The sequence below is a fragment of the Argiope bruennichi genome, chromosome 1 (assembly GCF_947563725.1).
Source record: "Argiope bruennichi chromosome 1, qqArgBrue1.1, whole genome shotgun sequence".
Taxonomy (NCBI): domain Eukaryota; kingdom Metazoa; phylum Arthropoda; class Arachnida; order Araneae; family Araneidae; genus Argiope; species Argiope bruennichi.
The window spans coordinates 104,485,061-104,498,810 of NC_079151.1; the positions used below are offsets into that span (position 1 = coordinate 104,485,061).

Consider the following 13,750-nt stretch of genomic DNA (forward strand, 5'->3'; position numbering starts at 1 on the left):
AATATTTTTATTATTAGCTTTTACCTAAAAATGCAAATACATACAGAAATTCTTATAAACTATGTTACACATTGTTTTAAACTTTAGTTATAGTTGGTTAACCGAATTACCTTCAAATTCAAAAACTTTTAATTATTAATTTCAATATTATAATATTGGAAAAAAATGTTATATCTTATAGAGAATAACCTAAATATAATATATTTATAGTCACTTTGAAACATTGCTGAGCGAATTTTATCAATTTATTCATTAAAAAAAATATTTTAAGAGTTATGTCAAGAATCTCCATATTTATATAAATTAATATTTCACTACTGTATGATTCACTATAAGCACCATACTTATAAGAACAACCAGGAAACAAAGATGATCCATTGAAAAAAATATAGATAAATTATAGTAAACAAAGAATCTCCATAATGCATATACATAAGTATTGTTAGGTTACATTTTCAAAATTATAAATATAGAGTTATGAATTCATAAAATTAATGCCCTGCACCCTGTATGTCTTCATTTAAGACATTACTTCATAATAATGAAAAGGTAACTTTTAAATACTGAAAATTCAATATAAGACTTCATTTTTAAAATGAAATCAAAATTATTTTTCTCTGTTCCGGAGTTGAGCAAATAGATCATAGAAAAGAGCTCCTTTGATATCATTCATTGATTCTATTAAAGTACTTATCTCTGTGCATAATTGTGCATCAAATTCTTCAAATTTTTCTAATAAATTTGCTTTCCTGTATAGCTCAAAAACTTTAGCAGTGGCATCTTTATCATCAACACCATAATTTTCCTACAAAAAAAAAAGTATGGCTGTAAAATTAGGTTTATAAATTTTACTAAGCAATCATGTGCATATAGAAAATGCAAAAAATAAAAGAACAATATTGTTTAGTGAAAATTGTCCAAATGATCTAGCAACATATAGAGTTAAAACAATTTTCTAACATATAAGTAAAACTTTATATGAAAAGAAGTGCTAAACATCAACTCATGTTAATATAAGTTTTAGAAATTGTTTTGTCTTGAATTGAAATTTGAAAAATTGAAATTATTCTTATTATTAAAAATAGCACACAAAATTTAGCATATACTATCAAATATTCCTATGATCAACTGCATGAGCATAAAAGTCTCTTTGATAATGTAACAAACAAATTTATTTAATACATTGGTAATCTGCATTAATATATATTTAGTAAATCATGCAAATTTAATTAAACTTTTAATACATTAATGCTTATTATTTTAAAAGCAAAAATGTCTTTAAATGTTCATAAGAACATATGCATTCATAGAATACATGTTAAAGGAAAACAGGGAAGGATTGTGTTAAAAAGTTTTTTTTTTTTTTTTCCAAACAATTAGAATAATTATTTCTAATATTCTTATATATAATATAAGAATATTATCTAATATTCTTATACATATTTTGTAAAGATATACATATAAGATTATACATATTTTGTTTTTTATCCTTAGAAAATAGAAAATTCTTGAAAATAATTCTTTTTTCTTTTTTACTTTTTTTTTACTTCAACACTTCAAATATTAGACAAATACATTAGAATTAAAATAATTAATACTATTACAATGTAAGATGTGTCTTTTTTTTTTTAATCTCAACATCAGACAGATATTTTTAAGTAAAATAATAAATACTGTTAGGAATTTATACTGTTGCTTCTCTGTGTAGTGAGTATTGTAATAAGGAAAATAGTTTTACAAATGACTCTAATGGATTCTGAATGGATGTGAGCATTTGATTTCTAGTCTTGGTGACAAAAATGAAGGGTCCAGAATCTTTAAGAGTTTATTTTTCACTATTTGCTCTAAAAGGTTCTGTACTTCATCACAAAACCATGAAGAAAAAAAAACAAGAATCAATAAGTAATAGTAAAGTAGTTGTGAAGTTGTCCTGTCAATAAATGTGAGTAGATATATAATGGCACTTTTAGTGTAAAATTCTCTCTGAGCTCTTTGTATAATCATTGCTTATTTCAGATTTTGTGCATATTTGCTACTGTTTCCTGCAAGTGCTGCTTTATGCTGAACAGAATACTGTTTTCTATTATTGTGCCAATTAGATTTTTTTATGATACAACCCACAGTGTAATTTAATATTCAACCAAAAAAATACTAACTTCTATATTATTTGTATTTATTCTAACATCAAAGCTAAATTTTATCTAAAAGATATGAGATAATAAAGTAAAAGTAAAATTATATATCTAATAAAAAAAATACTGCACTATGTAAGTGTTCATAGATTATTTATCAGGTTACTGAATTATTTTAAAAATTTCTAGATATTACACTCTAATCATTAGAATACATTTTTTGAGTTAATAATAGTAAAAATCATTTTACAAGATCTTACAATTAAATAAACAAATGTTACCTTTATTTGATACATTTACTTTTGTACAAATTAGGAATTCAACAGAATGTTGTAAAAAATTTCATTAATCATAAATAATGAAAAAAAAAATCTATTCTGTTTTGCCAATTTAAAATTATTTTTACTCTTTATTATAAAGCCTAGCAGAGATATAAATTCAAATACTAACTAAAAATATCTTTTTCATAGACTCTGGTGCTTCTTCAAGAAATTTCACTGAAAACCATGTGCACTTTCCTTCACGTATATCATTCCCAAATTTTCCAGTGATCTCCGATTTGCCAAAACAATCTAAGCGATCATCCTAATATGATAAAGATGAATATACATAGAATGTTACAGTAGGTATATCAAAGTTTTACATAAAAACAGAACATAAATTTGGAATTTTTAAGTCAGCTTTTCAATTTCAAATGAAAAGCTTGCATTCACCAAGGCCTTACATTCAATACAGCATATATTTATACAATACAAATGGCAAAAAATAAATATTAGTTTATGTACTTAATTACATCAAGTAAGAAATTTTTTTAATGTATTATGGCAGATAATAATAATTTAATCAAAAAACTAAAATTATTATGATTAAATCAGTGTGTAGAAAAAAAGAGAATAATTCTAATTTTAAACAAATTCAATAATTTAATTGTATTTATGACCCTTTAGTAGTCAACAAAATTGTTTCTTTGTTGACTTGAAATTTAAATATTAATTAAATCATAAACAAATCTGAATGACATTTGTAGTAGCATCTACTTCCCAAGGGCATGTTAAGAAACCTTCTAGAAGTCTTTAGGGAATGTATCAGGGAATATCCTTTTCAAATCTGTAACATTCTATTCAGATATTTTTTTTATTGATCTTAATTATTTTTGTAACCAATTTTAAGTAGTAAACTCCGATAATCCAACAAAGCATTTAATTTTGAGGATTTTTTAAGAGTTAGTTTTGGCATTTCTCATATAGAAAATTTTATTTTCAAATTCAACAAAATTTTAAGCAAAATATTTTTTTAAAAAAAATTTTTGGACACAATTGAAAACATATTTAATTATAAAATAGAACCTTTTTCAATAAATAAAACAATATATTTTAGAGTTTTAAGACAACCCAACATAAAACTTGTAAAAGATTTTAATTAATAACCTGAATCAGCAGATAGTTAATATCCTCAGAAAACACCAAAATTTCTGGAGCCTTTAAGCAGTTATCTACATTGCCTATTTGATAATCTTAAACTCATGATTGAAAAGTAATTCATGGCTAGCCATGCATATATTCCTAATTCTATGCCAATACCCCTGGATAGTGACTGATGTATGGTTTTTCAAATTATTCTATTACAGCTAAGAAAAATATGTTACTCTTGCAAACTCAAATTCAACTAATATTGTTATTTCTGAAATTTATTCTACAAAGCTAGCAAAACATCATTCATCAATTTTACAGAAATAAAAATCATAAACTAATGTTTTGTAATCATTTTTGTAATTTCATATTGCATATAATCCAAGTAGATTAAATTATAACTTTAATTTTTTTAAAAATTCAATTAAATATAATTACCTGGCTTTGAAAATACAACCCAAGCTTCAAACAAAGCTTCCTAGTAAAGTCAAATTCATTTATCGAATAACCACCAGCCTAAAATAAAAAAGGTAATGACAGTGCTTAGAGTAAAAGGAATTAAATACATGAAGTTAAACATAAATGCATAACAAATATGATATAAAAAAAGGGGAATTTTTTTTAGTAATGTAATAAATATATGACAACAATTTGCAAAGCATGAAAGACTTGAATTTGTTTCATGCATCTTAGCTCCACAGTGCTTCTTTATAATTAATTCCCTTTTAACTATGAATTTTTAACTTTAATTTTTTAGATTAAATCTGTTATTATGTCTCATAATGAAAAGAATAATTTAAAAAGGAATTCCACTACAGCGTATTGTAAATGATTTCATGATCTATATCAGCAATACAATATGCAATTACAATTTAAATACCAAATACAAATTCAATTTAAGACCAAATGCAGACCAAAACGTGTACAAATATGAAAATTTTACTACAGATAGAATATCTCCTCTTTCTGAATTCAACTTAAGCATTGCAACCACATAATTATTTCTCAACCATTTCTAAACAAACAAATGTACATTTCAAATATAATACCAAGTTATTAATTCATATTAACATTTTTAATTAAAAACATGCAATATTATATCAAAATGTTTAGAATAGAATATATAAAACACTTGTTTAGCACACAATGAAGACAAAAATAAAAACTCCTCAGTAACATATAAAAGCTATTTATTTGTTAAAAAAAAAAAAAAATATGCATTAATTTCTTTGTAATGATACAGTGATAATATGAATTTCACAATGTAACATGACACTGTTAATGAAACCAAACATTGATGAAATAAAAGGCTTTATTCTGATGAAATTTACTATTTTTAATGCACACTGGAAATTTCACATTTACCAAATAAAATTTATAAGCATAACTCACAAGATGCATGGCAAGATGAACAGGTAGGCGGAAGGTGTAATTTGCTGTTTTATATTCTGTAAGAGTTAGATATCTTTCAAAAGTAAACTTATCAAAGCTTGGCTTTTGATTTATTGGATTAAACATCATATCTATACACTGCCCATACACTGTTTCATGAGTTACCTAAAAATTAAAATTAAAAAATAAATATAATAAAATTATTCATTATAATAATCAATAATAATTATTCAACGTAAAAATACATGACAAAAATTTTTAAAAAACTAAAAACAACTCATATGATGCATTTACAGTGAATTTTAGTCATTGTGGAGAGTGCAAAAATTTATTTTTATTGAAAAGAACATAGGAAAAGAATTTAATACATAATTCTTTCAAAATGAGAACACTCAAAAGCAGAATAATAATGCAACCTATTAAAAAAGTCTTCTTTATAAATATCATTTGGAGAAATTTTTAAAAAATTTCATCAGTTCTTTAACTATTGCTCTATAAAGTGCAGATTAGGGTCCCCACCCCCTTTCTTTTTGAATTTGAAGATTATCCACATTTTCACATCATAAATATCCAAAAATATAATTTTCAATTAAATGTGATGGTTTGGGAGACATATATTAAAAAAAACGGAAGTGACATTAAATAATTTCCTTTACTACCCTCTCTGTAAATATTCATAGTGGCATTTAGTAAGGCACTCAGTGACTATTTGAGTTCAAAATTATAGATTAATTAAAATTTATACTTCAAATTACTACAAGTCATAGAAAATAAAAATTTTAAAGTTGATTCTTTTTACCTTAAGGAATTCATGAAGCACATTTGTATAACACTTTGAACCCACGAAATGCTTTTGAAGAAGTTTATAAATACCACACTGAAGCAACAAAGCATCATTTATAGCACACAGTCCAACATCTGGCTTTATCAAAATAAAAAGAAGAATTATTATAAAATTGTTTTTAATGTCATATTCTATGACAAGAAATAAAAATAAAAAAATCACAGGTCAGCATGAAATTAAAATGCAGTAACATTTTCAAAAAGTCTATATCAAATAATTAAATAAGCTACACAAACTGCCTATGCATTAAATATTTACTTTTTTCTATGAGACAATGCATGTGATTTTAAAGTATTTCTCTAACCATGTAAATTTATTTTACATATATAATAGATTTGATATCTCCTTTTTTTTCTTATTTTGATGCATTTATAGTAGGTTTATTATCAAATGTTATGTCAAATGTTCCAATTTAAAAAGAAATATACTCAGATTAACAATAATAACAATGTTGCAATAGCCATGAACGTAGCGAAAGTACTTAGCTAAAACATTTACAGCAGCAACAATGCGTTTTCAAATAAGATTTTATTTACGGAAAAATAATCACAAGGTGAATATTTTAATAAACAAAAGAGATCCACTATGTAATGAATAAAAAAGTTAAAAGATAAAATAATTTATATGACAAATGCAGGAATTTATATTAAACATATAATTAATAATTCTCCTACTAGTTTTGTTTTATAATATCATGTTTAGTATCTCTTAGTGCCACATTTAGAACAATGAGGAAAAAGTTATGGAACTAAGAAGTTAAGGTATAGCCAGAGTTTGAATGCTTAATATGTTTAGAATACAGATAACATTAACATTAAGCCTCCTATTTTACAAATAAACTGAAAATTAAGAAATTTCATATTTTGTGGTTAATGAAAAATTACAATTTAATTTATTCAAATATTTAAAATGTCAATTAGTTTAAATTACTCAAATATTTAAATTGCTAACATAATCTGAATCAATATTTTAGTGAAAACCTTTACAATGTGCAAGTATAAATAGAAGAGTGCAATTTGTAAAATTAAATTGTATTGATAATTTAAAGGAAAGTTTAGTTAGATTATAGTTTCAGATTATAAGCCAATATTCAACAAATGGGTTTTTTTTACATTCCATTTTTAACCATGAAACACTCTTTCTTCTTTCAACAAATGAATAGAATGAAATTACTTTCTAAAGGGTCTTTTTAATTTTGTATATACTAAACATAGCACATTTTATTCAAGAAATTATAAAGCTGGTTAAAATGTGAATAATATATACCAGATGTTTTAAAATACACATCAGGATTTTAATTGTTTAATATGATATGTAGTAATGTATGTATATAATAATGATGTATAAAGAAATAATTTAGTAAGATATATAGTAATATGTAAGTAATATAATATAAACATCAGAATATTAATTGTAAGTAAAATATATAGTAATGATTCCGTGTTAGACTGAAATCTCAAAAATACCATTTCAGTTGTGTATAGGTTTATAAATTGTATGCTAAATAATAACATCTAAAGATGGTATCATCAGTTGGCATGCACTAGTTCTTTGTGAAGAGAAGAGTATGAACAAAGAGCACCAAAAGAAAATGTTGAATGCGAAAGAATCTCTGACATTCAGCTCTAAGATATCTGAAGATTTAAAATAAAGGAAATAGCCAACCTACTCTAAACTAGAAAAAAAAAATCAGTAACAATCATTTTATCAACTATTGCAAACGTACTCAATAGTGTAAAGAATGAATTGCCCTACTGCTTTGATGAATGCTGTATAATAAGTTGTGATCATATTGAACAGTATTCAAGTACTCCTTTGTTTCACATATCGGCTATCAACACAAGGGAAAATTTAAAAATAAAAATATATGCATTGCACAGTTTTAAAATCCTCCTAATATTTAATTTGAAAAAAAAAACTGGTAATAAAATTAAAATAATACTTGCAACAAAATTTAAAACACAAAATAAAATACAAGACAAAGAACTATATATATATATAACCAAACAGTAAAAAATATCTCTTTTCTTTAAATATTACTTGATAAGTAGTTTTATGAAAACTTTTTTAAAGCATATAAATATGCATTTATTTTTATTGTACTATTTGGAGGGAAGTAGTGTTTTATATAATTAATCAAAAATTATCTTTTTGTCTCTGTATGTATGTGTCTATGTGTGTGTGTGTGTGTGCTATATTTTAAGACAGTCATTTAATATTATGATGTATAAATTCTTGAAGTATAGCATTATGAACAAATCAAATAACATTTTTAAATATCAAATGATAAAAAGGTACTTCCAAAAAATATAGCAAGAATTTTGATATTATAAAATTCTAGCCCATATCATGCATCAATCCAGGGAAAAAATTATCAATTAATCTAAACACAGATATAGAGATTCTGTTATATTTTTATATTCCTTAAAATTTTGAATAACATTTTTATGAAATTAGATAGTGAAATGGAAAGAAATATAAAAATGAGAATAATTCACTCTTACTTTTTTATACCAACATGGTTCTCCTCTTCGCAAAACAGACTGATCCATTATATCATCAAGTATGATGAAATATGCCTGAAGCTGGAATTTAGAAAGTAATAAATAGAATATGATATAAACTTCATAGTATATTTTTAATTAAAAATTTCCAAAATTTGTGCAGTTTCTGGAAATTCTTATTCAATAAATTTATATTGAAGCCAAATCTGACATATAGCATTGTAAAAGATATACATATTAATTTATAAAATAATTATTTTACATTATTGCTTAAGTTCTCTAGACTACCAGTATATATATCTATATATAAATTGTTTGAAAAGGCAACGACCAGCATTAATATGTGAAATATATTTATTAAGATCAAAGAACAAAACATTACTAAATTAATATAAAATATAAAAAGATACATGAGCATGAGCTGTATATCTTACTATCTCACTGACCAACTCTCATCTGCAATTATGGCAAGAAAGTATCATGTGATTAATGACGCAACATGGTCAACATGACACCATACATGATAGATCTGTTAGCAGTTCCCACATCATATATACATAATTATATATGATGGTAAGGTACATACCAACAAAAAAAAGATTAATTTCTTGTTTATCAATGGCAATGATTAGTCTTTTTACAAATAGAATTTCAATTTGTGTGAGATAAAATAACTTTCTTGCAAAAAAGATTGTTTACATTGTAAAGTTCACAATATTTCTTGCCAAGATTCCATAAATTTTGGATGAAATGGTTCAAAAATGGTCAAATAGATATGAAACAGATTTTCTGAAGAAGCAGAGACATTCAAATCATTACCAAATTAGATTAAGTCAACAATGGATAAATTATGTTATTTTAATATTGAGGTGAACACTATGGGTATGATTGAAATGTAAAAATTTTGATATGCATTTTACTGAAAAAATGAAATTAAATCAAATAAAAAATACTGTCATTCCCCAATCAGTTAGAAATTCTTAAAATAAATAATTTTCTATTTGGTTGGCTATTTCAGAAACTATGAATAAAGCGCAAAAGCAAACTTTAGAAAAAATTTAACTAGATTTTTTTTAAAAACACTTTTAAGTCATGGACAAATGTACAAAAGTCTTTAGAGAGTAAGATTATTTGATTCACAGTTGTGTCTCCAATTTCAAAAATATAAAATAATGTGCATACATACAGGAAAGATTTAAATAATATTTTTTTTAAAAAAAACTATATTTTAGTAATTGATAAAAATGAATATTTTTTATAACGACTATATCATATATATAACTTTAACTTTAAAGAACTGCTTTTGCATGCAGGAAGAAATTTTGAATACATATGATGTAATCTATATCTGCTTATTTATTGTTGTGAATGCAGAATATTATTTTACAATATATGTATAGTTTAACTATAGAAGAGACACAGAGTGCAGATGTCTGCACAGGATCATCTAATTAAGGAATAAAATGCTAAGTAGTAGTTAGTTATACATAGTATTAGATATACATAAAAAGTAAATATATATAGAAATTTTTATAATAAAACGATTCTGACATTTGTACAACAGTTTGCAGCATAGTTCTATGAAAATAATTTGATTTTAACTTGTAACTTAGTTAATTCATAAAGTTACATGGATATTATGAAAAAGGAAAAAGCTTATTTATCTATCAACTACTTCCCATTGGGAAACATAATCAAATATAGTTAGAAATGAGCTTATTAACATGTAGACTGGTTTCTTTGGGGAGAAGGGGTTATTAATCACTGGCATGCAGTTAAAATGCAAGTACTAATATTTGTGTATTTAAATTAATATTTATGAAAAAAAAGATTAATTAAAATCAATTTTTAATTAAATATTTTTTTTAAACTAGAAAAATTAATAAAACAAAATTAGAAGGTAATCAAAGAAAACTACAAATGAATTCTAATTTTTTTTCCATGCAAAAACATCTAAATTTTTTTAGTACTATATCGTTTAATTTCAAAATCATGCAATGGTACTTAGAAATAAATTTGCTGAGAAAAAAAAATTTAAAAGCAAACTTTACTGATGAATTTGGATTGAAATCTTTTCCCCCATTTACCATCCATACACCGTACATGATCTTACCAATTCAATGCACCATGCTAATATGACAGCTGATCTCCAGTTATCTGAATCCCATTGTTTCCAAGCAACATCATCAATGTTAAAACCGTAAGTACAGTAAGCTTTCAGAAGGGCAACAGCACGAATCTTCTTGCCACTTCGAGCATTATAATTAAAAACCTAAAAGAGAAGTAGGTAAATTGAAGGAAAAAAATTATATAGAATAAGGATTTTTTTTAAATAGCTGATATAAACTATTTCCAAGATATAACTTTTATAATATACAATTTTTTTTATATGCAGTCATTAAAATAATACAACACAAAATTATCTTCTAAATATTTATCTTGATAAATTAAGAAGACCAACATATTAATATTTACAAAAAAAACCTGAAGAGTAACATGTATTAACTTTCCTTAAGTTTTCAAAATCTCAGAAATGTTATATATATATATATATATATATAAATTCAAAGCAACAAATAAACTCTTTGAATTTCAAATTCTTATCATTTGAAAGGGATTATTTATCCTTTTGAGAACACGAATAGCATTTAAAAATATAGGTGTCAGATTTTTCATTTTTTAGAAAAATAAATACATAACATCAGTGACTATAAATTTCCTATATTCATCAAAATATGCAAGATAAAACAAGAAATAATTAAAAATTAAGCATGAATTTAATATACCTTTGAACACCATTTTAGAGCATCTTTCAATCTCTCATCATTCTCATTACACAAGTCATGGTGAACACAATCTACTTCCTTATCTAGTAGATTTAAATATGGTACTGCTGCCAATCTATTTCTTAATTCACTATATTTATCTTCCCTAAAATAAAATTAATAATTATACAGATTTGAAAAAAAAAATCATGAAAAAAATGACTACTTTATGAAGCTTTGAGAAGAATATGAACTATAATGAGCATCAAATATAACACAATGAGAAAAACTAAAATGAATTCAAATAAATTATTAATTATAAAACGTTCAACAATTAGCTATTTTCATGAATACAATTTTGGCACAATATTGATTATCATTGGGATTTTCATCAATTAATTTTAAAAAATAAAATAGCAATTCAACATACATTGAAATCTATGAATGAATGCTAAATTGAGATAAAACATATTAATATAAATTAATTTAGATAGATTATTGAATAAATTTAATCTTTCCAATTTACAATATATTAATCAAAAATATGGAATAATGCAATCACTCACTTCAAATATGAACTTGCATACATGTGAATATAATGGAAATTATTTGATAAATAGGGACTTTAAAAAGCAACAACTCTTATTCTAATTCTATTATAACTACTATTTTAATGTTTTCCAAATAAAATGGCAAATTAAACCTCTGTTTCTCTCTAGTATGCATTAAATAAATATTGTAGCTTCAAGACATTATAGATTTTTTTTTTTAAACTTTCTATTCAATAAATTTTTGTAGACAACTTGCAGAACAAAAAAAAAAAAAAAAAAATTAAAACATATTATTTTTGTACATTTTCTCTTCCTACTTTTTTTGTTTTTTTATTAATCATTTGATTATTTCTGAATTTATTTTATTTTATTTATTTACAATTAGGAATTTTTTTCAATATCCTCTTCCACAACCAACTTCCTCTTTTGCTTCTCAAACTGCAAAGTTGCATTCTAATGCAACTAAGAACAAGCTCAGAAAAGTAGCCCTTTCGTACATTATAAAACTGAAAATACAATAACTCTCAATAAGATTAGATAATGCATTGTTGTGAAGAATAAATATTACAAAAATGAATCTTTTTAAACTTTAATGGTAATTATAATATTTAAACTCTTATAAATTTCAACATAATCATTAGAACTATACTGAGTTTTACTATAAAATATTCATAAAAGAAAAATGATTTTAAAAATCTGAATAAAAATGAAATACCACAATAAGCAAGCAAGAAATAATATATATATTTTAACAACAAGAAAATTAAACGTTTTAGTAGCAATATATATTTAAGACGTTCTTTAAGTAAATTACAGTTTAAAAAATATTGAAAAAGTTTATATAATGATATTGCTGTATGATAACAGAATTATCAAATTAAAAATTACACAGAATCTTACAAAGTCTGTTTAACTTCTACAAATTTAAATTTTGAACACCAAAGACAAAATTTTTCAAGACTATAAGTCACTATTATTTGAGATATTTAACATATTTTTAGCTATTTGTAATAAAAATTCTACATTTTTTTTTTTTTTTTTCATTTTAGAAACACGAACTGATTTATTATTTTCATCAAAAAACGCTTTTGATACACAATATAACGTAACAAAATTATACTTGAGACATGGTTAATAAACATTAAAACCTATGATGAACCGAAAATACAAAACTTAAATAACTTACTGATATCTGTTTAAAAATGCTGAGCTAAATTTTCTTGAAAAGATCCTTTTTTTCAATGGATATAAACATTGATTTTCTCTAAATACTCTTCGGACAAACGGAACAATAACATGAAGCCGACCGGACAAATTACTAGTCATTGCCTGGCCTGATAATTAACTTGATATTAAAAGGTAATTAAAGCAATTATATATAAAAATAAGAAAATATTTTTTAAATGCTTGAACTTATCGTTTTTCATTCGTAGGATAAACTGAAGAAATTCACGTTAAGAATGAAGAACTTGTTTTTCGTATAATTTCAGAGGAGAAAGATTCCACGTCGGATTAGAAAAAACTTGTTAAACCACTTTTAAAGAACTTATTCATGACTCTATTTTTAAACAAATTCCCAAGACTACATGACATTTTAGTTTAGATCCTGGTTTTACGTAGAAGCATTATTTGGTACTTGAGGTACTTCACATAGCCAATTGCGAGCAGACATCAAATCACTTTCAAATTTCAAATTTCTGTTCTTGTTGATGTTGACACTTGACGAATCATTCATTTCATTTGATTTCAGATGAAACTGTGTTTCTGAATTGCCGCAAGCAGAAAACGAAAATAAATAAAATAAAATAAAACTTTTCACTTAAATATGTTATAAATTCGATATTTTAGTATTTTTAGAGCACACACACTTGAGATAGTGCCAGTGACTGAAAATAATAATAATAATATTGATTGTTATAATTAACTGCACGGTATACAATATTCATGATCTGCATTACGTTCATCATAAGGTTCCTGAAAGAGAGATATTATTTTGCAAAGATCTTTGAATATTTTTACTAATTTCTTAATTACAGAGCTAGTGCTTTCATTTGGAGATATTTGAATTGATTACAGTAATGGTTGGAAAGCAGGTGACAGACGATTTGGGAATTATTGGGGTAATGCGTGAGGGAGAATATTGTTATAACTAT

The 13,750-nt window shown here is 24.3% G+C and overlaps 1 protein-coding gene across 1 annotated transcript; it reads right to left on the reverse strand.

Moving 5' to 3' along the window:
• LOC129977493 (uncharacterized) lies at nt 1-13,323 on the reverse strand. Its single transcript, XM_056090563.1, has 9 exons — nt 12,784-13,323; nt 11,068-11,212; nt 10,395-10,553; nt 8,282-8,362; nt 5,733-5,855; nt 4,934-5,098; nt 3,980-4,057; nt 2,583-2,717; nt 1-805 (listed from the first exon to the last, which is right to left on the reverse strand). Exons 1-9 carry the CDS (start codon nt 12,921-12,923, stop codon nt 608-610), a joined length of 1,224 nt encoding a protein of 407 aa, XP_055946538.1. The 5' UTR covers nt 12,924-13,323; the 3' UTR covers nt 1-607.
• Nucleotides 13,324-13,750: the final 427 nt, after the last annotated feature.